General features: G+C 49.1%; 2 protein-coding genes across 2 annotated transcripts in view; one reads left to right on the forward strand and one right to left on the reverse strand.

Moving 5' to 3' along the window:
- LOC102111241 (uncharacterized) overlaps positions 1-27,000 on the forward strand; it is a 194,726-nt gene that overhangs the window by 149,625 nt on the left and 18,101 nt on the right. The window lies entirely within an intron of this gene.
- Positions 16,412-27,000, reverse strand: part of LOC102109809 (uncharacterized) — a 174,282-nt gene continuing 163,693 nt past the window's right edge. Inside the window, 1 exon segment of the mRNA XM_088063823.1 lies at positions 16,412-16,890. Within this exon segment, the coding sequence (XP_087919949.1) occupies positions 16,412-16,890 (479 nt within the window).

Below are 27,000 nucleotides of genomic sequence, written 5' to 3' on the forward strand. Positions count from 1 at the left end.
AAGCCAAAGTGCTTTGGAAAAGCTGCAGTCCCTGGGAGCATGAAGGAGCCCCCCAGGGCCATTCCTGAGCAAGGCTCCCCAGGGACTCCTTCCAGCAGATCCCTGAGGCCACTGGCATGTGGGCTAGGGGGGATGCTGAGGGCAGGCCAAGGGGGTGACAGTGGCCAGCCTTGCTGAGGCTGTGCCAGGAGGCCCCAGGGCCTCAGGACAAGGTGTCTCCTCACAGCCCTTGCTGGCACAGCATTGGCTGCTGTGGCCCAGGGCACCAAGCCTTGGCTTCTCTTTGTCCCCAGCTGTCATCAGTGCCTCCAGTTCTCTGCTCTGCCTGGGGCCTGGGGACACTTTCTCAGTCACGTCCCTCAGTGGGACCCATTAAAAGTGAAAGAAACTTTGGAGTTGGATTCTGACTTGGAGTTCTTGAGAGGTTTCTTCCCCTCCTTCTCAGGGACTGATGTTCAGGGCCTCAGCACAAAGCCCCAAGAGGCTCATTAAAGTCCTGCTGCTGTGTCTGTGCTGCTGAGCTGGGCCGGGCTCCTGGCACAGAGGCAGCTCCTGGAGACCAAGAAGAGCTTCAAAAGCACATTTCTCTTGCTGAGCAGCTCTTCTGCCAGCCCAGCAGGGCTGGGGCACTGCCTGCAGCCACCCTGGGCACAGCCCAGAGGCACAGAGAGCTTCAATCAGTCAGGGCTGGGAAGGTGCTGAGAAGTGCCTGGGGCAGAATCACTGCCAGCCCTTGACACAGGAAGCCTCTGGCTGCAGGACAATGCAGCTGCAGCTCCTGGAGGCATCTCCTAAAGCTGGAACATCCCAGTGCCTACAGACTCTCTGAGTACAGCTCTGAGTATTTCTGGTGGAGGGGAGGTGAATGCTCCTGAAGCTCTGACATGCTGAGGGTTTCTGATCAGTCATAGAATATTTCCAAGGATTTTGATAAAAATGAGGACATTTCCTAAGACTTGGTATTCGGTTTCTGAATATTGGAGAATGGCAGGGAGGACAGGGGGATAAATATTAAAGGTATTATGAATTTTGCCTGAGACATCCAAACTGTTACATTTAGTGACCAGAGGTTCACAGGAGATAGCTAATGTGCTTTCAGCAATTCTGTCCATGGACTGCAACCCAGTAAAACAGAGAGCAAGGCAAGTCAGGGGCTGCATAAAAGGGAAGATCCTGGTTTTTTAACCTAGTGCTTTGGGTTGCCTGGATGGGAAATTGCACATCGATATTCAGCTCTCATTTCATTTCTCTATTCAACCTCTTGTGACAGGTTGTGATAAATTAAAAAAAGTAAATTCTCAGATCTTAACTGTAACTTTTCTTATTCTTTTTCTTCTCTGTCTTCTTCTATACTTCTTTTATATTTTTCTTTCTCCTCCTGGATTTCTCAGTGTTGTCTGAGCTGAGCTCCTTTCGGATCCTCCCTCACAGGGAGTCCCGCTTATCTCTGTTCTCTGGTTTGATGAAAACTCCCGAGCTCATTAGAATCTTGTTTCTCGTGTTTATTGGAAGGTCATTACGAAAATTGGCAGGTCTCTGCAGACTGGCTGCACAAGTTTGAATCACTGCAATCTGGTACATTTCTTTCTTCTGATGGTACAGAATGGCCTTGTGGCTCACTTTGTGTTTGAAAGCACAAAATAGCCTCAAAATACTTTTATCTTTATACTTACTTTTACCCAATTAACAATAAACACGTGTATTATTTTTCTTAATGACCCAATGACCCATCATCTGTATGCTGCACTGTGGCATTTTCTATCCAATCACCTGCTATTACCCAAAAACCTCTAGAGGAAGAACATGAAGAAGAAAGAAAAAGGACAAGAGACAACACCCTAAATCCTCCATCTTGTCTTCTGTTCTCTAAACTAACTTTTTCACCCAGTGACTTAAGAAAACTCTCTAATCTACACACTTACACATTTATCTTTTTCTATCTCACTTTAACAGTTGTTTTCACCATGAAAACATGGTTATGAAATTCAGTGTTTTTCTGGATCTTAGAGTTAAGTATCAGAAAGAAGGCCACACATTCTGTATGCCAGACTCCAACACTTAACCAGGCAGTGACAGAAATCAGCACAGGGTCCCTCACAGGCAGCATCAGTGTCACTTTTCCAGCCTCCTCGGGGTTGCTCTGACATTGCCATCAGAGCCTGCAGAGCCAGAGCTTCCCCTGGGCAGTGCCCTGAGCTGGGAGTGATAGTAAAAGGCCTTAAAATCTTAGAAAATTCAGGGACTTAGAAAGAAAGTTAGGTTTGGAACGCCCTGGGAAAAGTAGGCCCTGAGAAATGTTAGGCCTTGTGCTTGCTAAAGATCAGGTGAAACTGCACCTGTGTAGTCAGTAAATGATAAATGATACAATTGTTAGATGTGATTAGATATAATTATTGTTTAAAGAACATGAGGAACAATGTTAGGGGGCTAAGGGGGAGATCACGAGAAATGCATGCTTGGGTAAAAACAACGTTTACAATAGAACAATGTAAGTTTAATAGTTAATATGTAAGTTGCATAATGATAGAGTATAAAAACATGTTCAACTCAAAACCAAGATGGGTCAGATTTGGGTATGTGTACCCCTGACACCCAGAGCTCTTAATAAAGCACCTTCATATAATCATTCCGTGATTACGTGTGTTCCTGAACGCTAACATTTTGGTGACCCCAGATGAGACCTTGTGAGTGCTGCTGAGCGAACTTGCAACCCGATCCTGCTCCAGCCGGCACCGAGGGATTCTCGGGGAGCCCATCAGCCGCGACCGTCTCCGCTGCTCACAACGTCCCCAGGAGAGAAAGGTAAGGTGCTTTACTTTGGTTTGGGTGCCTGCCAATAAGACACAGTGAAAGCTGCACTTGGTTGGGCTAAAGGAATTCTTCTTGGTATTGCCTAGGCGCCGTCTGTCAGACGACTGCGAAAGCGTCGCAGGTTCGGCATTTGTGGTGTATTGTAGTTATACTATGGAGAAGCTTAAAGGGATTTTGGGCAGCAATGCTCCCATACCGGGTACTTCTCCTTTGGGGTGTTTATTAGCACATTGGAAACAAGGTCACTTTGGGGAGGAATTACGTAAGACTAAATTAATTTCAGCGAGATCTCCCCCCAGAAAAAGACCCCAGCAACCCCATCTCGTCTGTTGGTAGCTATAATCCCCTCTTCTCTCTTTCTTTGCTTTGTTTTCTTTATCTCTCCCTCTCTCTCCCTCTCCTCTATTGCATAACCCTTGTTGGCACTAAAATAAAGGTACATTATTATTGTGATTTAAACTGAAATCCCTTGTGTCCTTTTTGCACTCTGAGATCAATTGAACTTCTCATGACTCACACTCACATTAGCGAATTGTGACATTTAAACTGGAGTCACAGACAGGATTTCTGACAGACAGAAGGAGCTGCAGGTTTGTTGTGCAGTCTGTATTGGGGGAAGGACGTCTCGCTCCCGCTGCACCCAGCCCGACACTCCCAAAAGAGTGAGCGGTGTCTAGAAAGCAAGGGGGGGTGACTCGGATTTCCCGCAAACTGCACACGCCGAGGTGAAAAGCACCCCACACTCACTTGAGGGCTCTGTCTGCAGAATTTCACAAAAGATCTCTTAGTGCAAAAGGGCAGGACTGTTTTTGTTGTTGTTGTGTGTATGAATTTTGACTGCTTGGTGTAGCAAAGAGACAACCAGAATTTTAAACTGAAGGAGTGCCTCCCAAGCAGATTTGGTCTTTTTACCCATACAGGGAAGCAAAAAGTTGTGTGTGTGTGTATAATTTAAGTTTATACCTCCCTGTAGTGGTTTTCTCTTTGTAAAAATGACTGGAAACAGCAGTGCAGAAGTTAAAGCTGCATTTTATGCATGTTATGCTCTGTTAGCAAAACACAATACCAGACCTTCTCCAGGAGGGGAGACATTGGTGCTTAATAATTGGTTTAATTTGGAAAATGTGATTGATAGAGTATGTTCTTTACAACATGAAACAGAATTTAAACTGGGCAAAAATAAAACTATACTCTATACTATAAAGCTATAAACTATACTCAGTTTTGGGAGCTTGTCTTACAGCAGCTATAGAAACTCGCTTCAAGTGAAGAAGTGAGGAAAGAACTACAACAGACTCCCTCCAAAACCTAGTTAAAATTTTGCAAAAACAATTGGATGAAGAAAGGAGTAAGATCAATCTGTTGTGAGTAGCCCTCCATAAAAATTAAAAAAATGCTGACTTGCTAAAAGAGCAAGAGAGAGGGAAACCCCTCTCATTAATCAAATTTATCCTCTAAAGGAGCTAACTTGGATAAAATTGTGGGGAACACTGGTGTCCAAGTTTGAAACCTCTAATTAAAACAGAATATAATTTTATCAATGATAAGGATCTTGATCCGTATATAACCACTAAAAATAAAAAAGAGAAAAAAAAATAAGAAAAAAGGGAGTACGGGCGTCTCCCTCATGAGTCAGAGACAGAATACATATTCCGAGTGCTTCACACTGGAGGTGATCAAATTCGATTGAGAGAACGGGAATCCAGTGGGCACTGGGGACATGAAGTCTTCTTAACAGCAGGAAACAGACGTAACCCATGGTCCCTAACTCAGCACACAGCTTATTGGGCAGAGGGGCTTAACCCCTTGGAAATGGGGGACCCTATAGCTATAGTTTGTACCCCCAACCAACTACTGGAAAACATTCAAAATGCTGCCTGCTTGCAAATGATACACAAAAGAAAATTAATTGCTGGTTATGAATCACCAATGTTGTTACCTGTGAAAACTGAAATTATGACCCCTTTAATTCAAGGCCTTCCAGAATTACTTAAACCTACAACAATTTTTCTCCAAAAAACCCATAGCAGCTATAACCCCTGTAGATAGACTAAATAGATTTCTTGGGAGCCTGACCGATTGACCTGGTTCCGCTGATCCTGGGTTTACTTCCTTCACTGCCCCCTCTCAGCTGAAAAGTTCACAATTGCTTTATCCTACGAGAAACCATAAAATTCGGACTTGGAGAATAGTTGCAAAAGAGCTAATTAATTACTGTAGAAATTATGAACCTGTAAAATCCCAGAAGAAAAATCAGAGAAAGCAAAGGGTGTTAGATACATTGGTTCTCTTAATGAAAACCCAGAAAAGAGAAAACAAATCTTTAACCGCCAGTATTGGTGGTCACTAGAGATAAAGAAAGGGGTCCCCAGAAATATAATGGATGGCTTATCACTTAAAAGTTGAGTAAAGTAGTTTCTAATTGGCACTGTCCCAAGTTCATTGTATTGAATGCCCCACTGTATAACCCAGCACAGCTCCACAGGCTCTGGGCTGTGAGCCAAAGCAGTCTCCTTCTCAGCTTCTGGGAGTGGAGCCCAAAGAGCCTCAGAATCAGGGAAACTGGTAACTCTGCCTCTCATGGGTGAGCAGAGAGGTGGAAGTTAGTTGTATTTAAAATGCTCACTAGAAATAACAAAACTGGAGACATACTGATTACAGCAATAGTGGGTCCTAAACGTGCACCTATTACTTCTGTAGTTAGCACTAGAGCCCAAATTTCTGTGTTGACCAATACAGACTAGAACAGGATTTGAGAGCAATAAATGGAATAACTAAAGATATTTACCCAGTGGAAGCTAATCCTTACACGTTGCTGACATCCGTGAAAGAGAAATATAGATGGTTTACTGTAATTGATTCAAAAGATGCCTTTTTCTGCATACCCCTTGACAAAGAAAGTAGGAAACTGCCTTTTAGTAGGAAAATCCAGAAAACGGAAGGAAAACTCAGCTCACCTGAACACGACTCCCACAAGGATACAAGAACAGTCCAACCCTATTTGGAAGCCAGCTGGCAAAGGAGCTGGAGATTTGGACTGAGAATGGGCAAGTACCAAGAGAACAATACCTGCTGTTACAGTATGTTGATGATATACTGACAGCTACAGAAGAGAAAACAACCTGCATAAAGGTAACAACTGAAATTTTAAATCAGTTGGGAATGGGAGGATATAAGGTGTCTAAAGAGAAGGCACTAATTGCCCAACAGACTGTGATTTACCTGGGATGTGAAATCTCAGAAGGGCAATGTAAGCTGAGTGCTAATCATATTCAAGCTATTTGTGCCATTCCAGAACCCCAGAACCTACATGAGCTACAAGTTTTCCTTGGGATGACAGAGTGGTACCACCTGTGGATCATGGACTGTGGACTAATTGCAAAGCCCCTGCATGAAGCCCAGAGGACGCAGCCGTTTACCTGGGGCAAACCACAGAAGGAGGCCTTCCCCAAACTTAAAGAGGCATTGACAACGGCTCCGGCATTAGGATTACCTGATTTATCCAAGGATTTTCACCTGTTTGTGCATGAAAGATCACACCTAGCACTGGGAGTGCTGACCCAACATTTGGGAAGCTGGAAAAGGCCGGTAGGCTACTTCTCAAAAAAAGTTGACAACGTGAGTGCTGGATGGCCTTCATGCCTGCGGGCAGTTGCAGCCACCGTGATGCTGATACAAGAAGCCAGAAAACTCACGATGAGTAGACACATAGATGTCTATGTGCCACATATGGTAATCACTGTTTTAGAACAAAAGGGGGGCCATTGGCTATCTCCAAGCAGGAGGATGAAATTCCAGGTAATCCTGACTGGGCAGGATGATGTCACACTAAAGACAGCTAACCTCTTGAATCCAGCTTTGTTCCTAGGTACCACAACTGAAAAAGGCCCATTAGAGCACGACTGTGTAGAGATAATAGAGTACAGCTATTCGGCAAGAGAAGACCTGAAAGACATCCCGCTAGAGCAACCAGAATGGGAGCTGTTCACAGGTAGAAGCAGCTTCATGGAGAACGGCACCAGATACGCTGGATATGCGGTAACAACAGTCAGTACAGTAGTGGAGGCAAAAGCATTATCACCAAATACATCTGCCCGGAGGGCAGAACTGGTTGCCTTAACCAGAACATTAGAATTGAGTAAAGAGAAATTGAAAAGCAGACTGGACAGCCCGACAGATAGCTCGAGAAGTGCAAACAACAATGGCATTGATACCTTTAAAAGTTAATGTATTTCAATTTAATTTGCCTCCAAAACCAAAATATTCAATAGAAGATGAGAAATTGGGACATTTGCTAAATGCACAAAAGGATTCAGAAGAGTGGTATGTAACTGCATAAAGACAAATAGTGTTAACCCCATTGATAATGAGAGAAGTTCTACAAATTAAACAGAACAAATGTCACTGGGGTGCAGAGGCATTAGTAAAATTGCTAAAGCAAAAATTAATCTTGGTACGGATGCTAACAATGGCAAAATCAACTCAGTGGCTAGACACAGGCACAGCTAGGAAGGATTAGGACAGGAATAGAATCAAGATGACACTTGGCAAGAACCTTCTAGTAGAATGAAATTTGGGTGGGCCCTAGAGCAGATAGCAAACTATCAGAATAGAGAAACAGGTCAGGTAGATAGACTAGCAAGAGTCACCCGGGAAAGATTTAAAGAAGTAAACGTACAATTACAATTTATTACTCCTGAAAGAGCATGGAGTGTGTGAGTTTTTTTAAGGGGACAGATTGATCGTTGCTGCATCCACATCCCAAATGTGACTGCAGATGTAGAATATGACATCAATTAGTTGCAACAAATAGAGCATGGAGCATAGGAAGAGCAAAAGGATTTGACTATAAATTGGTTAGGTAAAATCTTCAGAGGGTTAGGGTGGAATGTGAGTTCATGAATTAAATCTATCATTGAGAGTGTGATAATCTTACTAATTGTATTCTTAGCAATTTGGTTAGTTTACAGCATCTTAAAAGGAGAAATACAGAAGAAAACGTCCTGGAACCAGAAAATAATAAAGGCACTGACACGAGATCCACACCCACCATCTTCTGGTTCTCCAGTTCGTGACAGCATCCAGGATAACGTTTACATCAATCAAGGATTCAAAGAACACAAAGTATAAACTCAGAAACAGAGGACTGTATCAAGTGAAAACATTTGCACTTATAGTGAAGTGAAAATGCTTTCAAAAGGGGGAATGATAGTAAAAGGTTCTAAAATCTTAGAAAATTCGGGGACTTAGAAAGAAAGTTAGGTTTGGTAAGCCCTGGGAAAAGTAGGTCCTGAGAAATGTTAGGCCTTGTGCTTGTTAAAGATCAGGTCAAACTGCACCTGTATAATCAGTAGATGATAAATGATACAATTGTTAGATGTGATTAGATATAATTATTGTTTAAAGAACACGAGGAACAATGTTGGGGGGCTAAGGGGGGACCACGAGAAATCCATGCTTGGGTAAAAACAATGCATACAATAGAACATTGTAAGTTTAATAATTAATATGTAAGTTGCATAACGATAGAGTATAAAATATGTTCAACTCAAAACCAAATTGGGTCAGATTTGGGTATGTGTACCCCTGATACCCAGAGCTCTTCAATAAAGCACCTTCATATAATCATTTGTGATTATGTGTGTTCCTGAACACTAACAGAATGGCAGAAAGACACTGGGGTGATGGAGAGACGGCAGCAGCCCCGAGCCATCTTGGCTTTTTTCACCCTTTGTCCTGCCCTTAGGAACAGAGGAAAGGGGAAGGTACAGGGAGGTATACACCAAAAAAAAAAAAAAGGAACTTCACAGAAGACAAAAACAGTCCACCGGAAGAGCCATACCATCCATAATTGTCCATAATGTTAATATAATCGTCCATAATGTTAATATAATCGTCCATAATGTTAATATATTAGTTCATAATGTTAATATCGTCCATAATACATCTTGTTGGGTGATGTAAGGTGTTTGTCCCAGCGTCTGGTCTCGGCTCCCAAACCTCCGTAAGCCCTTTTCTTCCCCATGCCTCTGAGGCACTCCCAACCCAGTCTCCCTGCCAGGCACTCTCGAGTCCTCCTTTCCAAGGCGGGAGTCTCGCCGGCTCTCAAGCCATCAGCCGAGGACTTACGAGGTGTCCATGGAGCTGGGTCCTGCTGTTCTCTTGCTTCGCTGGATGCCACGCAATCTCTCACCATATGTTGCAGTCAGCAACCTCAGGATCTCGTCCAGGGAAGCAGCAGGATTCTGGGGACCAGCATCAAACACCAACCGAGACGGGCTCCCGGTTCACAAAACCATTTATTCAGCATGGGAACAAAGTCAGGTCCAGAACAGAGAGCCCCGAACAGAGGCACAGCAGGGGTTTTTGAGGGACAGAACTCTCAAGGGTTTCCACCTTTGAGGGTGGAGTTCAGGGTCAGGGACCAGTAGAAGCACACCAAGAGAGAACCCCTCAGGGACTCAAACCCAATCAGAACACCTGGGCCGCCCTTCTCAAGGGGTTTGGGGTGGGACAATGTAACTCTTTGTCTCCCTGAGGCCGCTGCCACACCACTATAATATTTTCTCCCCTGATCTATCATGCTGAGCACCATGCAAGGCTGTAGAGAGGTCAAGACAACCTCTGTTTTTAAAACTCTGCCCTGCACCTATTCCTTACGGTGCTGTCAGCAGGGAAGACATTTTGTCTTCTAAAACCTTACTTCTGATAGTTTTTCCCATCTGAAAACTATCTGGGCCAGGGGCAGCACCCAGGGACCTGCCCTGCCTGGGGGAACTTATAACTGGATCTTATAACTAAGTATCAGAAACAAGGGCACACACTCTGTATTCCAGACTCCAACATTTTATTTTTATTCTTAATTTTCCATGTTTTAAGTACTACTATGTCTTCATCTACTTCAGCTTCTACCTCTTCTTCCTAATATTCCTATTCTTATCCTTTATCATTTTTTGGTTTCTGGAGGGTCTTATGCAGGTTTTAGTGGGTGGGGGGTCTGGGTTTTTTTCTTTCCTATTACTACTTCCTAAACACAACTTTCTTTTCTTTTGTTAGAATGGTGTGTGTTGCAGTCCAGCAGGCCGCCGTCGTGTCCTGGGAGCAACACCTTCTGTCTGTGTCCATTCCTCATGGCCAAAGTGCCACAGGATCAGCAAAGTCCTTTCCGAAGGAGAGGAAATGGCCTTGGAGTCCAGCAGGGAGGAGCTGGAGCCAGTGTCCCTGCAAAGGGCCAAGAGCCGTGTGGCTGTGGCCCTCGGGGACCCGGTGCAGGGGTGCCACTGGCGGTGCCAGGCTGCCGCCGGGAGCCGATGACTTTCCAGGTGCCTTCCCGGCCGGACGATGGGCCGGGATGCGGCGCTGAGCCCCGGCAGCGAGGGTCCCCCTTCGGGTGCCGCTTTGGGCTGCCGTGTGCCCTCGGGGAGCCGCCCCGGAGGTGCCGCAGAGCGGCCGGGGCTGACTCGGCCCGCAGGGCCAGCGCAGGCCGGGGCAGCCCGTGTGGCTCCCTCGGGGCGCCGGGCAGGCCGCGGGGCAGCCGCCATCTGCAGCCCAGCGCTGCTGGCAGCGGGCGCTGATCCTGTGGCTGTGCTGCCAGGCAGGGGCAGCGGAACAGCCCCCGCAGTGCCCGCAGCACCCACCTCAAGAGCGAGCGGCCTTTCCTGTGGGGAAGCGGCTGCCCAGGAGAAGAGACATCTTCCACCGTGGCTTGGGCTGCCAGAGGGCCAGGCCCGGCACAGAGTTGCTCTTGTGGGCACAGCTCGGGCTCCTGGCACTCCACCCAAGCTTCTCGAGGGACAGGCAGCAGGATTCCCTCTTGGGCTAAATCTGCCAGTCTCTGCTGCCTGGCCTCTTCTCCTTCCTCGTGCAGCTCCAGGACGCTCACCTCATCCCAGTCATCGTCCTCCCGCTGCCAGGGCTTGAGCTGTCTGCACAGGATGTCGCTGTATTCCCTGCTGCCCTGCAAGCTTCCCAGTCCAAGAGTGCCCGACGGCTCGTGCCTTCTCCTGGGGACAGCCGCTGCTCAGGAGATTCTTCCCAATCTGAGAATTCCTGACAGTGATCGCTGTCCGCCTGCCACGGCTCCTGCTCCCTGCACTCGTCCCACTCGGAGACAACTGGGGAGGGCTCTTGCTCCCTGCCCTCATCCCAGTCCCGGAAATGCCAGTAACTCCCCCATACTTGGACCAGCTCTTGCTCAAGGCCTTCATCCCACTCAGAGAGCTCCTGGCAGCTATGGGCTTCTCCTGGGGACAGCTGTGGCTCAGTGCAGGCTTCCCCTGGAGTCCCTTGCTGGAACTTGTTCATTTCTCCTCGGCAGAGCTCTGCCTCTTCCTCAGCGCAGGACTCCACGGCTCCTCTCCTCCCTCTGCTTGCCCTCTCAGCCTCCTCCTGCTGCTCCCTCAAGGCCTGGGCTCTCTGTGAGCCGGGCCAGGGCCTGGGGGGCTGGAACTTGGGCTTCGCCTTCTCCTCCTCCTTGCCTTCAGTCCTGTGGCGCACACAGGTACCTGGACACAGCCACTGTCCTGGGACTGACCCAGGCCCCACAAGCCCTTTATATACCCCCCAGCCGGGGCGGGGCTCTGCCATGTCACAATGGACTTTGGGCACCGCAAGGTCCCGCGTCACCACGGCCCCTGACGCACTGTGCCTGTGTCACAAAGGGCACCCCAGCACCCCGTGCCTGTGTCACAAAGGGCACCCCAGCACCCCGTGCCTGTGTCACAAAGGGCACCCCGGCACCCCGTGCCTGTGTCACAAAGGCCACCCCGGCACCCCGTGCCTGTGTCACAAAGGCCACCCCGGCACCCCGTGCCTGTGTCACAAAGGCCACCCCGGCACCCCTTCAACAGCCCAAGGCACCAGGAGTGGCCTGGAGCAGCCCAGGCCTTGGGGGATTGCTGCCCCTTCTTCTGAGCCGCTCCTTCAAATGATCAGGAGTGGCTGGGGCCAAGTGAAGGTGCAAAAGGAGACCGTGTGTGTCTTCCTTTGAAAGACAGGGGCCTGCTAAGGGAGGCAGGAGGCTCCTTTGCAATGGAAATGTAAACTCCCTTGCTCCCAATTATTATCCCTTTGAAAGGCACTCTCTGGCAAAGATAGGAGGACAGGAAGAACAGTTTGTGCTGCTTTTGCATGAATTTCTATTTGGTGAGCAGGGAAGAAGCCCCCCATGGAAATGATTTTACTGAGAGGAGCTGCTAAGTGAGAGCTGCCCCTGTGCCAAGCAAAATCCAAGAGCTGGCTAGCTGTGGGAACTGACTACCTATTAAAGCATTTAAAGAGCTGGATCCACCTCTGTGAGACTGACATTTTGCAGACAGGCAAGCCCGAGAAATCTCTCTCTTGCTTCCACCTTTGAGGAGGTACCCGGCTGCCGGTCGGGCCGGGCCCCGCTGCACTGCGGCCCTTGCAGTCGTGCTGACAGTGGCCACAACAATCCTTAAAACTTCAGGGTCCCCTGACAGCCGGGCAACCGAGGAGGAAATTAAAGGAGCGGGTTCGCTAGAGTTCCCAAAACCAACTGTTAAGAATAATTAGAAGATTGTTACCATGTTACTGTTTGCAAACCCCTTACTTACCTTGTACCCCTGTCCCAGGTTTACTTACCTTGTACCCCTGTCCCAAATTGCTGTACCCCGTGTTTCTTGTTCCTTGTTCAGCCAGGCCCTGCCCCCTCTCCCAAGTTGCTGTACCCTGTGCTTCTTGTTCTGTGTTCAGCCAGGCCCTGCCCCATACTGCTCCTAGACTCCCACATGGCAACACTGTACACCTGCCCCAAGTTGCTGTACCTTGTTCAGTTGGGCCCTGAGGAGGAGGATGACATAAGGACTTTTATGTAAACGAGAGAGACCAGAGACTCATGGGACACACACAGACTGGAAAAAACCCCAAGACAACGAGCCACACAAAAAGGAAGGAATAAAAACAGTACCATTGAAGAAGGAAGACCCAGAGGAGTCCCCTGACTTCCCTCCAGAGGCCGACATAACCACAAGGGGACTCAACTAGGATGACACCCTAGACTATGAGGCCAAGAAAATGAGTTTTTCTGGGGACTCCCATGAGGAAGGAAGGCCCAGCTCTGCCCTAGTGACAAAGCTTCACGGATTCTCTTTTTCTGTGGTGTCCAGTGGGAGCAGTGGCAGTGTGTGCAACCCCTCGGGCCCCTACCGTAGAGCTGTCCTGTTTAATAAAGGCCTTTTTTAAAAGGAGCTGGTCTCCTGGCCCATTCATCACACCTTTGGCCAGCGCTGCCAGGGATGCACAGGCTGTGATTGTTGGGGTGTCTGTGCAGGGCCAGGGGCTGGACTCCAAGATCCCAATGGGTCCCAGATCCCAGCTCAGCCCCTTGTGCAACTCTCACCCTTTGGCTCAGCCTTTGTGTCCCCTGGAGGCGCTGGCAGAGCTGATGGGGTGGGGCAGGAGCGGGGCAGCCCCAGCGTTCCCCTGGCAGTGACACCACAGCCGGGACAGCAGCCCCAGCGTTCCCCTGGCAGTGACACCACAGCCGGGACAGCAGCCCCAGCATTCCCCTGGCAGTGACACCACAGCCGGGACAGCAGCCCCAGCGTTCCCCTGGCAGTGACACCACAGCCGGGACAGCAGCCCCAGCATTCCCCTGGCAGTGACACCACAGCCGGGACAGCAGCCCCAGCGTTCCCCTGGCAGTGACACCACAGCCGGGACAGCAGCCCCAGCGTTCCCCTGGCAGTGACACCACAGCCGGGACAGCAGCCCCAGCGTTCCCCTGGCAGTGACACCACAGCCGGGACAGCAGCCCCAGCGTTCCCCTGGCAGTGACACCACAGCCGGGACAGCAGCCCCAGCGTTCCCTCCCTGGAGACGCTCCAAGGGAAGCGTCCAGAGCCACGTCCAGTCAGCGGAACTGAGCGGCCACTGAGCACCCCCGGCCTGGGCTGCTGTGGATTCCTCTGCAGACAGCTCGGGGAAGGTCCCCTTGGCCACCCCCACAATGCCACAGACAAGTGTCACACACAGTTACAGAGCTCTGCCCAGAGCTGACAGGGGCAGTTAATTAAAAAAAAAAAAAAAATCACCGCAAAAAAGAGAACTCCTACCTGGCAGAGTTGTCCCACCCTTCAGTTGAGACACCTGCATGCACACAAGACCTGGGGCTGCAAAAAATGAGGCTTCATTGGCACATTTGCAGGAAGAACGGGTTTAGGACCGGCTATTAGCAGAACTCTTCTCAGCTGGGTGAAAAAGGCCCCTTTGGCAGCTGCAGGGCCATTGAAAATGCAGATCCTCAGGCCATGGGGGAGAAAAGGGCTCTGAATTCCCCTCCCCTGACACACAAACCCTGCTCCCAGGCTGCTCCCCACACAGGATTCTACTGGAGGACTGCGGAAAGCTGAGAGTTGGCTCTGGCTTCTTCATGTTCTGTGTCCTAAAGCTGCCTGGGAGAAGAAATTTAGGGTCAACTCCACTGGCACAATCCCTCCTGGCCCAGGGCACAGCCCCAGGAAGGTCTTTGCTCCTCCCTCGGCCCTCCCTGAGGAGGCTGGCAGGGCTTGCAGGTTTATGGCATTTGTCCTTGCTGCCCCTCACATCCCACTGCCCCACAAAGAGCCCCGAGCCACCCGTGAGGGACAGGCCCTGCTGTGCCAGGCCTGGGCTCAGGGCTTGGCCTTTCTGCTTCCTCCAACCCAGCCAGGGCTGGCTCAGCATTGCAGTTCCCTGTGCTGTGCCCCAAGCTCGCTCGGGCCCTGCTGGAAAGGGACCCTGAGGTACCTCGATCCCCCCGGGCAGTGCATGGGAGAAAACAACAAACTTCTCAGGAAGATGGGAATAAACTTTCAGCTGCAAACTTTAGAGAATGAGCTACTCGGGAAATCATAAATCTGCATGCAATTAGAGGAAATCACTTCACTAAGCACAGACTGAGCCAACTCGTCCAACCCATCCAACTTCAAGTTATCCAGATTTTGAAAACTGGAGGTCAGGAGAAGAGAGAGAGGGACAGAGATACACAGTCAGCCTTGGATCCAGCACCATCTCAGCTGCTGTGAGCTCCAGGGCCGTGGCACATGTCAGTGTCACACCCGTGTCACAGCCTCACCTGCTCTGCTCCCTCTCCCAGCTGGGGTTTTCGGGGTGCCAGGGCCTTGGCAGCCACTTTGGGGCTGGAGCAGAGGCTGCAGTGGCTGGGCTGGGGCAGTGACCGTCCCACCTAGGCAGAACTTGCTCTGCCCCCAAACACACCCTGGAGATGTCTGGGGCCATTCATCATTTCTCTGCTCTCCAGCGCTGAGGCAACGCACTCTGGCTACAGCTCTGAGCTCATGCCCATGGCAACCACCCCTGGCAATGGGGCTCCATGGAGCTGCTCTCAGGAATCCCCCAAGAGCTGGGGAGTGCCCCAAAACCAACTCAGAAACATGAGATACCCCAAAATCTCTTCATGAATGTGGAATATCCAAAAACTCACTCAGTAATAGACACGCCCTCCATTCATCATCCCCAAACTTTGGCCGTCTCATGGCAGACCCCACCCCACCTCCCCAGTCCCAATCCCAACCCATCCCACTCCTGCTGGACATCAAGACCCCCTTCCCAAGCCTGATTTCCCCCATTTCACACCTCCCAAACTCCATCCCACCCATCCTGCCCCACCCAATGCCCATCTCACCCCTCCTGATCTGCATCCCACTTCACCCAATCCCCTTCCAACCCCATTCCACCTGATGCCTTCAGAAGGCTGACCTAGAACAGAGGCTGGACAGAGTTAAGAATAAAGTTTATTAAAAGGCCTTTAAAGGATACACCTTGGGCAGTACAAGAACCTGGACAGGGCTACACCCAAAATGGATCAAAAATGGTAAAAAAAAAACCCTAACCAACTCATCACGAGGTCTCACATATTTAGACATTCAGGTCCATCTTCATATTTGGGTTCATTGTCCAATTACAGCTTCAGGTGACAAAGTCCCATCCTTCTTGTTTTCTCTCTTCAGTCCACACTTGTTCATGCTTTTGGGCCTGGAACTTGTCATAATTGTCCTTGGTATCAAGCTAGAAAAGGAATTGTTTTGTCTACCTACTCTGTGAAGAGAGCTCACTAACACTTAATAGGAAGTTCAAAACTACAAACCTAGGCAGCACAGAATATGAAAAATATGAAAGCTAAAACTTGACGCATCACACCCTGAGGGGCTGTGGAATCCAATTGTTTTGAGTGGGACTGTGCAGTTTTCAGTGGCATTGAGTGGTTTTGAGGTGACAGATCAAACTCTCGTTGCTTTGAGTGCCAAAAAATGGAGAAAACTCCACCAAATAGCTCCACAACACCCAAGTATTTCCTTGAATACCAGATTACCTTGAAGCACTAGTAAAATGTAAGGCTCTAGATGCCTTTGATGAATTTGTAGACTTTTACCCCAATTTTGTCTGTTTTAAAGGGATGAAGATGAATTAAAAGATAATCGGAACGAAATAAAATGATCACCAGCCCAGTGTGTTCCCAACACAGATCACTGGGAACGTGGGTCATCAGGTCCTGCCCCACGTGGGTCCTCTGATGGGGGATGGAGCTGGGGCAGCACACAAAGGTCTTCCTGCACTTGGGACATTCGCAGGGCTTCCCTTACCGGTGCCTCCGTTGGTGTTGGGTCAAGTGAGAGCTCTGGGTGAAGCTCTTCCCACACTGGGGACACTCGTAGGGCCTCTCCCCAGTGTGGATGCGCTGGTGCCTGATGAGGTGGGAGTTTTGCTTGAAGCCCTCCCCGCAATCGGGGCAGCGGAAGGGCCTCTCATCCGTGTGAATCCGCTGGTACCTGAGGAGATGGGAGCTGGTCTGAAACCTCTTCCCACACTCAGGACACTCGTAGGGCCTCTCCCCAGTGTGGATGCGCTGGTGGATGATGAGTTGGGAGATGAAGCTGAAGCCCTTCCCACATTCCCCACACTCGTAGGCCCATTCCCCAGTGTGGATCATCTGGTGGCAGATCAGGAATGAGCTCCACCTGAAGCTCTTCCCACACTCCAAGCACTTGTAGGGCTTCTCCCCATCCTGAAGCTGCTCATGGACCACCAGCTCAGAGCCCTGGCTGGATCTCCGGCCGCCTTCCCGGCACAGGGTGGGTCTTTCCTCCTCAGAGCACCCTGGGATGGGTTTGGAGTCCCTCCTCCGGCAGGATCTCTGAAGTTTTTCCTCCCAATTTGATTCCTGCACTGTGGAGCTGCTCAAAATGGCCTCTTCCATGAGGTTCTGCCGTGGGGATTTGTCCTCCCTGGTCTCCATCCTCAGCTCCTTGTCTGGGGGAGGAAGGACAAGGAGAGGATGGGATTTGCCTCCGTGCCAGAGGGAAGGGGAAGGAGATCCCCCCAGTGCGTCCCCAGCAGGACGGCGTCGGCAGCGGGGTTGTCCTGCAGCCGGGGGCCATGCTGGGCTGGGAGATGGAGCAGGAGAGAGGGGGAAAGGGGCACTGACTTCCTCCTCACCTGTCTGGGCGTCCTGGGGCATCTTCCTCTTCCTCGCAGCAGCCTCCTTCTCCATCTGGCCAAGGTTAGGGAATGGGAAATCCTGGTTTGGGGAGAAATACAGTTCATGAGCACATTGGAATAGGGCGTTCCTTGTGCCCAAGTCCATCTCTAGAAATCACAAGCCTTCCATAAAAACCTCCCAAACACCAAGATTTAGCCCTGAAAATGCCTCCCAGGAGTTCCCCATCTCTGGTCTCTCCCCTTTGGTGTTCAGGGGTTCCTCCCTGTCCCAGCTGCTGGGCGTCACGCTTGTACTGGGGATTCCCCGTTTGCTTGGTCCCTGCCCTCCTCAGGCTGCTGGGAGTGCCAGGAATCTGAAAAGTTCCCCCCAGTTCCATCTCCTCAATAAGTGATGCTGGGACTCCCCATGGTCCCCCCAAGGGGCATTTGCTGCTCAGCTTTGGAATTCTTCATTCTCCAGACATCCCCCCAAAAATCCAACCCAGGGACCCCCGAGGATATCTGGGCCGAGCTCCCCCTCGTGGGATGGGGGATAATGACCCCACAGGTGGGGGGCTGTGAATTCAGGGAGTGCTCGACCTTGGGGTTCCTTCTCCTTTCCCTTATCTTCCTTTGTTCCTCCTCTTCCTACTGCTCCTCCTCTTCCATCCCTCCTCCTCCTCCCCCAGGAGCAGTGACACCCTCGGTGCCCCATTCCCAAACCCCTCACAGCCCACAGCAGGAGCGGGGATGGAGCCAGGACAGGTCGGGATGGGCAGCGCGGGGCTCTCAGCTGCTCCCACCCGCTGGGGACGGGGGGAACCCGGCCCGGGGAAAAGGAGAGGGAAACTGGGAAAATTGGGGGCTGCAGATCCAACCTGGGGCTGGCTGGGGACCCTGGCTGGGGACTGCCAGCCCTTGGGGCTGCTCTGGGGAGATGTGGGAGGGGGGAACACAGAGAGGGCTGGGGGATCCCAGGAGTGGCAGCACTGGCAGGGACTGGTTTGTACTGGGATCATCCTGGCAGTGGCTGAGATTGCACTGGCTGTGTACTGACATCATACTGGGATCATACTGGGAGCAGCTGGGCCCACGCCAAGAGAGACTGTGATCACACTGAGGGAGACTGGAATCATATTGGGATGATACTGGCAGTGAATAGGAGCCTACAGGGGGCAATTGAGACCAGGTTGGGGGCAAATGGGATATACTGGGAGTTACTGAGATCATGCTAAGGCTGACTGTGAGTACCTGTGAGCAACTGGGGTCATGCCAGGAGCAACTGGCAGGAACTGGGAGTTCCTGGGTGCATGCTGGGGGTAACTGGAAGCAACAGGACTTATACTGGGATGAACTGGGATCATGCTGGAGGTGAATACGATCATACTGGCAGGGAGTCCAACTCCACTGAGGCTGACTGGGAGTGGTTGAGAGCAAATGGGATCATGCTAGAAGGAACTGGGAATATGCCCTGCGCTCCCCAGAACCCCGGGATCGCCCCCCATATGTCCCATAAGTCTCCCCCAAACCCTCCAGGATCCCCGAGTGCCCCCTCAGTGCCCATTCGGGACCCCCCAAAGCGTCTCTGGATCCCCGAATGCTCCCGACCCCACAGATGCCCCTTCCAGCCACTCCTGGGAATTCATCTCCCATCATCCCAGAGCACAGCTCCGCGCCCAAACCTCCTGCCGTGCCCCGCGCCCTAAAGAGCCCGGTTAGAGCTCCCCAGGTTCCCCCCCAAGTGCTCCCGAGCCGTATACATTCGCCCCGAGCACCTGCAGCCATGGCTCGGACGCAAAAGTGTTCTCCAAGCGCTTCCCCACACCGCCAAACGCGCCTTCCGAGCCACTTCCGGAACTACAGCTCCCATCATGCTCCGCGGCGCCCACAGAGCGCTATTCCAGCCGGGACTTCATCTCCCGTCATGCGCCGCGCCTCACCGGAACCCATTGGAGCTGCGCCTACAACTCCCGTGATGCTCCGCGGCCCCGTTAAACCGTATTATACCGGCGCCTACAACTCCCATCATCCCCTGCGGCCCAGAGATTCCCCCGTTACAGCCCCGCAAGTGCCCGCCCGGACCCCGAAGGGCCCCCAGATTCCCCTCCCTGACCTCCAAGTGCCCCCCTGGACCCCCAAGTGTCCCCCTGACCCCGAATTGTCCCACAGAATCCCTAAGTGCCCCTCCAAGTGCCCGCCCGGCTCCCCCAAGTGTCCTCCAGACCCCCAGGTTGTCTCTAAATTCCCAGACCCAAAACTGCCCCAAATGTTCCTCAGGAAAGTTTCCATGGATCACAAAGTGGCCCCTTTTACCCTGTCTGAGAAACTTCTAATAATGATAATCAAAGGACTAAAAATAGGACTAATTAGCATAAAGAGGGAGAAATAGTGACCAATTAATTAATGAAGGGAATTGTGGTACTTAGTACCAAAGACGAATGTTTTTAGTTGTGCAAAATTGATCAATTCTTTTATATAAATATAAAAATTAGGTTATAAAAATACAGAATAATATTATTATAAAAATTAAAATTTTATTTTTATTAATTAATTGGATTTTAATGATAAAGAAAAGTTGATAAATGTTATCAATGCTTTGGGATGTCAGTCCCAGGTGGGCGATGTCAGACATGCTGAGGCTCGGGGTGAGGAGCAGGTTGTCCAAACAGGGGCAGCCCACAAGGGGCTCATTCTTCTCTGTGACCAGACCTCCTCAGGAGACATTCAGCTTCAGGATCACTTGGGGAATGCTTCTGTCACCTCTTCTCTCAACTAGAAAATTAAAAAAAATATCCCCTTGATTGTGAAAAAAAAAGAAAAGTGGTGGATTTTCAAATCTTCCTCCTTAACAGAACTCCAAACTGACTCCAAGCAGCTGCACAAGCCTTGGACTTGAAGACAATGGAAGGAAGAGAAAGAGCCCCCGAGGCTTTCTGTATTTTAATGAACCCCAGGCTGGATTTGGGGCTGAGTCCAGGACCCTCAGGCACTGAGAGAAGGTTGAAGAAGCTGCTCAAGGAGTCAGAAGCAAAACTCCAAGTCCCTTGGAGCATCCCTGGGCCCCACTGACTGCCGGCTCCTGGCACACTCAGCCATGGCATGGTCCAGTCTCACGCTGGGACACCTCCTGCACCAAAATTCTACCCTGGCAGGGACTTTTCTTTCTCCTCCCCTCCAGGCTGAAGCTGCCAAGCTGCACTTTGGGGAGGTTTCCTTCTCTTCCCACTGGCAAGGAAAGCTGTGTCTCCTGCTGTTCACAGACAGAGAAGGGCTGCTGGGGGATGTGGGGGTTGGAGGCTGCCTGGGGTACAGTGGCCATGAAATCATTGAGTCTTGAAATATTCTGTGAAAGAAGGAGGGGCATCAGCAAAACTCCTACACTGGACTTAGGAAGAACAGACTTCAGCCGATTAAGGATGCAGATATGAGGAGTACTGTGAGAAATGAACTTGTAAAAATTCGTAGAAATCTAAATAAATGTATATAACAATAATGATATAAAATATAAAGTACAGTATGGCCCACAAGCCCTTCCCAGATCTAGTCGCGAATTCCCACTCAAAGGATAACGATCCTAGCCGGCGCCCATCAACGAAAAAGAATAGACAAGACAAGGATCATCAAGCTGACAGGGACAGGCTCGGTGCCCATCAACGGAAAAGAATAGACAGGACATGAATCATCAAGCTAACAAGGAGAGGCTCCGACGAGATACTCATCACCAGACCTGAACACCCCGCCTTGCAGGCTACCGTTGGGGGAAGCCATCAGGTAGACAAAAGGAAAAAGTCCAGCCGAGATATCCATCAGCTCCAACCCGGATCCAACCATCCCATCCAGATGGCCTGAACCACAATGAAATCAAGAAACACCCAGAACTTCTTTACATATGAGGAGACTCTGTCCGGACGTCCATTTGACTCTATTCTCCAACGCCAGGAAATCAATTCATCCAACAATCAAGGACCCTTGGTGAATGGTGCCTGCCTGGAATTTGGCCTCAAGGCACAAAATCCCTATAAAAACCCCAGACAGTCTACCCTCCTTCGTGGATTTGGGAACACCTATACCTTTGGATATAGACCCCTGTCCACCCAGCGCTGCGCTGTTTGTTTTATTGTGGTTTTTCCTCATTGTTTATTTTTTTATAAAAATTGTTTTATAATAAATTGTTCTTTTATTTAACCCAAATTTGCCTTTGCATTTATAACAGATTGGTGCCGTGACTCGGATCGGAGAAACTGCGGGGAATCTCACTGCCCAGGACGGGTACCCCCGCTGATTTTGGCGGCCTGGTGAGTTGAGAACCCCCGTAGTTCATTCCGATATCCGAACCAAATTTAGGCGGAGGTAAAAACCACAATAAAAAGGAAAAGGATCCGGATCGGAGAGCTCGGGAAGGCACCGAGCCTTCGGGAAGCCGCGGCTTGCTTTGCTCGTAAAACGTCTGTTGTGCACAAAGACATCCACGCAGGAAAATAGCTGTAAGTACTGCTGGTTGAGTGGGCGATCGGGCGAGTGTGTGAGACGTGATCTGATCACGAAGCGAGTGCGGACTTCAAGGTCGCGTTTCCATCCTCCCGCGAGGGAATTGGCCGGCTGCGAAGGAAGCGATACAGAGTGAAAGTTTTTTTTTCTCTCGACACACACTCGTAAAACCTGAGGCCAAAGGGTGTCTCGGGAACTGATCGCAAGGTACTAAGAGGGGAAGGGACGTCTTGTCGAGCTCGAGAATTGGTAAACCCTCTTAGTAAACGGACCCAGGGAGAGGTCCAGGAAAGAATCAAAAGTACCGATTACAAGAGACCTCAGCTCAGCTCGCTGAAAGGTGAGTATCGGCAAATTTTGATTCCTAAGTACACAACGCAGAAACAGATATCGACTCCCGGAGAAGTCGAAGAAAGGTAAGAATATATTTGCGAAGTATGGGGCAGAAAAAGAGTAAGCTTCAAGGAAGAAGCACAGGAAAAGATTCCTCCGATCAGGGGGAGGAATCACCAGACATCCCACTGGAGAGTCCCTTGGGGTGGATGCTAAAACACTGGGAAGATTGTCCCCAGAGAAAGGGGAAATCAAAGGAGAAATTAATACATTATTGTATGGAGGTTTGGGGAGGACAGGAGTTGAGAAGTCACCTCACTTGGCCAGTGTTAGGCACATTTGAAAAATGGACGTGTAACAAGTTGTTCTCCTATGTGGAGAACAAGGTCCCCTCAGATCCTGAGGAGAGGGAATATGCTAAGCTCTGGGTAAATGTCAGAGTAGGGCTATTTCCAATAAAACAAAAAGAAAAACGTGAGTCGAGAGCTGCGTCCTGGGAACCCCTCGATCACTTACCACCCCCGTATCGAGGACCAGCGGGACCTTCCTCTGCAGATCAAGTGGTGCCCTCAGCACCCTTGGGCCCCCGAGACCAACCCACTGAGATACGTGTGTCTCAAGCGGGAGACTCGGGGCCAGCAGCGATGCCGGCAGCCCTTCCCCTTTCCCCGCCTGCAAACACCATAGCCACAGCAACCTCCTCGGAGGTTTTTCCTGCACAAGGCTGGGGATCACCCTATCCGTCCCTGCCGGTCCAGCCGCCACAACCGGGACCCTCCCATACAACGGAGGGGACTCCTCCCTTCAGCCGGGTGGCGGCAGAATTCCCACAATTGATAACAGGGAGGCAACCCACAATCACCAATTCCCCTCCCGCAAGTAGAACCCGTTTAAGAGCGAGAATGATAGATAATGAATGGGGAGAGAGCGAAGAGGGGCACCGGTTGTTCCCTCTTAGGGAAGTACCGACGGCCCCGAGAGTGATCGGTTTTGTGAATGTACCCCTTAACTCTGGAGATGTAAGGGCATTTAAAAAGAGATGGGGCGGTTGTTGGATGACCCTTTTGGTGTGGCTGAGAGGTTAGATGAATTTTTAGGGAGTAGTATTTATACCTTTGACGATCTTATGGCAATCCTGAGATCATTGTTTAATCAGGAAGAAAGAGAGATGATTAAACAAGCCGGTATCAGAGACTGGGACAGACGCAATCCACAGGGAACGCCAGGTAACCAGAAATAGCCTAGTGTAAGCCCGAGCTGGAATGCACAGACGGAGGAAGGCAGACGGAACATGATGGATTTAAGGAGCATAATTGTACAAGGTATAAGAGAAGCGGTCCCTAGGGGCCAGAATGTTAGCAAAATTTTTAGAGAATGTCAAGGAAAAGAGGAACCACCCACTGAATAGATCGAGAGATTACGGCGAAGTTTACAGATTTACTCTGAGACTGACCCGAACTCTCCTGTGGGGGAGGTTCTGTTAAAAAACACAATTCGTGGCTAAATCTTGGGAGGACATTAGGAGAAAATTAGAAAAGATCGAGGAGTGGCAAGATAAAAGCCTCCAGGAGCTCCTAAGGGAAGCTCAAAAAGTATACACGAGGAGAGAAGATGAGAAGCAGAAATTGCAGGCTAAGGTTTTAGTAACTGCGGTAAAAGAGATCCAGAAACAAGAACAGATGCAGGGTAAGTTTAAAACACTACCCGGAAAAAGTCGAGGTTCTCACTGGGCAGCCCCGGCCCCACAGAGAGAACCCCCGGAGTGCTACTACTGTAAAAAGGTAGGACACGTTCAGCGGAATTGTAAACAAAGAATAAAAGATGAGAAAATTTTTCAAGAGGATTAAGAGTGTCAGGGGCTCTTTAATTTGGGGACCAGAACATCCAAGAAGCCCTTGATAAAATTAAAAGTGGGCCCCCAACGACAGGAAGTAAGTTTTCTTGTAGATACTGGGGCAGAGAGAAGTACCCTGCAGAAATTGCCATACGGATGTGTGGCTAGCAGAGAAAAAGTTTTTGTAATCGGTACAAAGGGAGACCCCTTTGAAGTGCCTGTAATAAAAAATGTGGAAATAGAATCTGAAAATAAAATTTGCTTAGAGAATTTACTATTAGTAGAAGAAGCAGATTACAATTTGTTGGGGAGGGACATGATTGTCGCTTTAAGAATTAATATCATGATTAAAAATTCTGAATTGGTGGTGAAAATATTTAAGTTGACTCCTAAAAATGAGGAGAAAATAAACCCTGAAGTATAGCATTCAAAGAGAGAAGGGAGTTGAAACAAATAATTGATGACCTCCTAAACGGGGGTACTTTAGAGCCTTGCATGTCTCAACACAACACCCCCATCCTGGCTGTAAAGAAGACGGATGGTAGCTTCTGATTAGTCCAGGACCTACGAGCGGTAAACGCTAGGACCCGGACTAGATTCCCGGTGGTGGCCAATCCCTATACTTTACTAAATAGACTCACACCAGAAGATGTGTGGTATAGTGTGATTAATTTGAAAGATGCTTTTTAGACTTGCCCTCTGGATGAAAGGAGTAGAGATTATTTTGCATTTCAGTGGGAGGACCCAGATACAAACCGTAAGCAACAGCTAAGGTGGACGGTCCTCCCCCAGGAGTTTGTGGAGTCTCCGAACCTTTTCAGACAAGCTTTAGAATAAATGTTAACCCAATTTGCTCTTGAGGACAGGACAAAGCTTTCGCAGTATGCAGATGACTTGCTAATAGCTGGACCGACTGAAGAGAGTGTGAAGAAAAGCACGATTGCCTTGTTAAACTTTCTAAGAAAGAAAAGTTTGAAAGTATCAAAATCCAAGCTGCAATTCACAGAGCCTGAAATAAAAAATAAAATACCTCAGACATTGTATATCTCAAGGAAAAAATTAGACCCGGAGAAGGTAGCAGGCATCCTTGCATTGCCTGCACCAAAAACAAAAAGGCAAATTAGACAAATTCTAAGGCTCTTGGGATATTGCAGGCAGTGGATTGAGGGTTTCAGTGAAAAAGTGAAGTTTTTGTATGAAAGATTAAACACTGACAGGCTGAAGTAGACTGAACAGGATGAGTCTAATTTCCAGAAATTAAAAACTGTTCTTATGACTGCCCCGGTACTAACTCTACCAGATACGAATAAAGAATTCCAGTTGTTTGTGAATGTGAGTAAACAAACAACACAGGGAGTCCTGACTCAGGAATGGGCAGACAAAAGGAAGCCTATAGGCTTCAAAGATCTTAGATCCAATCAGTCGGGGTTGGCCTACGTGTTTACCAGCAATTGTAACAGTGGCTCTGTTAGTGGGAGAAGCAAGGAAAATGACTTTTCCTCCCCTGGTAGTTTACACTCCCCACGATGTGAAAAACATATTGCAGCAAAAAGCAGAGAAGTGGCTGACTGATTCCAGGCTTCTAAAATATGAAGCCATCTTAATCAGCTCACCCGGTTTAGAATTGAAAACCACTGCACAAAAATCCTGCTCAGTTTCTATTCAGAAAAATTAGTACATGATTGTTCTAAAATCGTAGAGCTGCAGACCAGATAAGTTACATCAACGCAAACTGTGATTGTTTTCCATTTATACATTTTAAATGTGCTTATTGTAAACAAATTTGAGTAACCCACTGTTGGGGAGAGTACAAACCTAAGGGATTGTGTACCAATTGTCTGACTAAAGAACAGGAGCTGACTAGCCGTTTCTTAATACTTGTCACCCGGGCGGAGTTTTTAGAACTTAACTCTCCTGAGTGGTACCTGCTTTTTCAAAAGGGGATTAGAGGTAAACTAGACTCCAAGGCAAAAACTTTAAAAATTGAGTGCCAAAAGACAGTCAAGGTACCGAGCAGGACAGACACAATTAAGTCGTCTCGGTGGGCTGCTTTCAAGAGAAGGTACGCCATAAAGACTACAAGGGCCCCTGAAGAATATCCTTGCTGCCCAGAAGATAGTAATCCCCGCCGTATATTTCTATACGGGCGAAGGGCAAGGCAGAGGGATACACCGGTGGGGAATCCTGACTGTCCTGAGTCTAGTCGTGTGCTTAGCCGAGGGAATGATTCCCGAAGTACCTCCGGGGGAGCGTCTCCTGGGGAAGTGTGAGCAGTGTCAGACTGCCACAGATACCAGACGAATAGTTAACTACTGTCCTCCGGAACGTTGTTTGTCTAACAGCACTCAGTATAATCTTTGTGAATTAAAGGGGAAGATCTAGTGTTACCACTCAGGGGCAAGGTTTAAGGACGGGCAGTCTAAAACTCCTATAAGAAAAAAAAAAACTACTAAAGCTACCCACTTCAAGTATAAGAGAGAAGTGGGAATGCTCCCTCCAATTCCAATCTGCAGCCAATGTAACAAAACTGTCTAGATAAGAAGAAAAAGACAATCCACCTTTTTAGCATATTATAAGGTTAACCATTTATGTTACAATAAAGCAAACTTAAAAAATGTGTATCATGGGGGGAAAGTGTATTGAGAAGGTAAAAATTTAAAACATGAAGAAAAAGCCTCTTTTAATAATGAACCGATAATTCTTGATTTGTTAAAAAGTGGTGATGACCGAGTATGTTTGCAATTCGACCAAGTGTTCTGCTTCTACAGGGATGAGGAAGGGGTAGACCCTGAAAACAAAATAAAACAACTAACCCTAGAGTTAAAGAGGCGAGAAGCGGAAGCTCGGAAAAAGAAGCTAGAACAAGAGAGGCTTAACTCTCTTAGTGAGCATTATGAGCAATTAGAGAAACAATACAGCAATTGGGGGTTGCCAACCCCCAACCAGAACCTTTTCATAGATCTAATGCAAGAAATAGCCACAGAATTAGGTCTATCTAACTGTTGGATCTGTGGCGGTTTAAAATCAGCTGAAAGGTGGCCTTAGAAGGGAGAGGGACTAACCCCAGAGCAACTTCTAAAATGGGAAGGCTCTAA

Source organism: Pseudopodoces humilis, chromosome 18 (assembly GCF_049639895.1).
Source record: "Pseudopodoces humilis isolate 2021_Gansu_Grassland_sample_001 chromosome 18, ASM4963989v1, whole genome shotgun sequence".
Taxonomy (NCBI): domain Eukaryota; kingdom Metazoa; phylum Chordata; class Aves; order Passeriformes; family Paridae; genus Pseudopodoces; species Pseudopodoces humilis.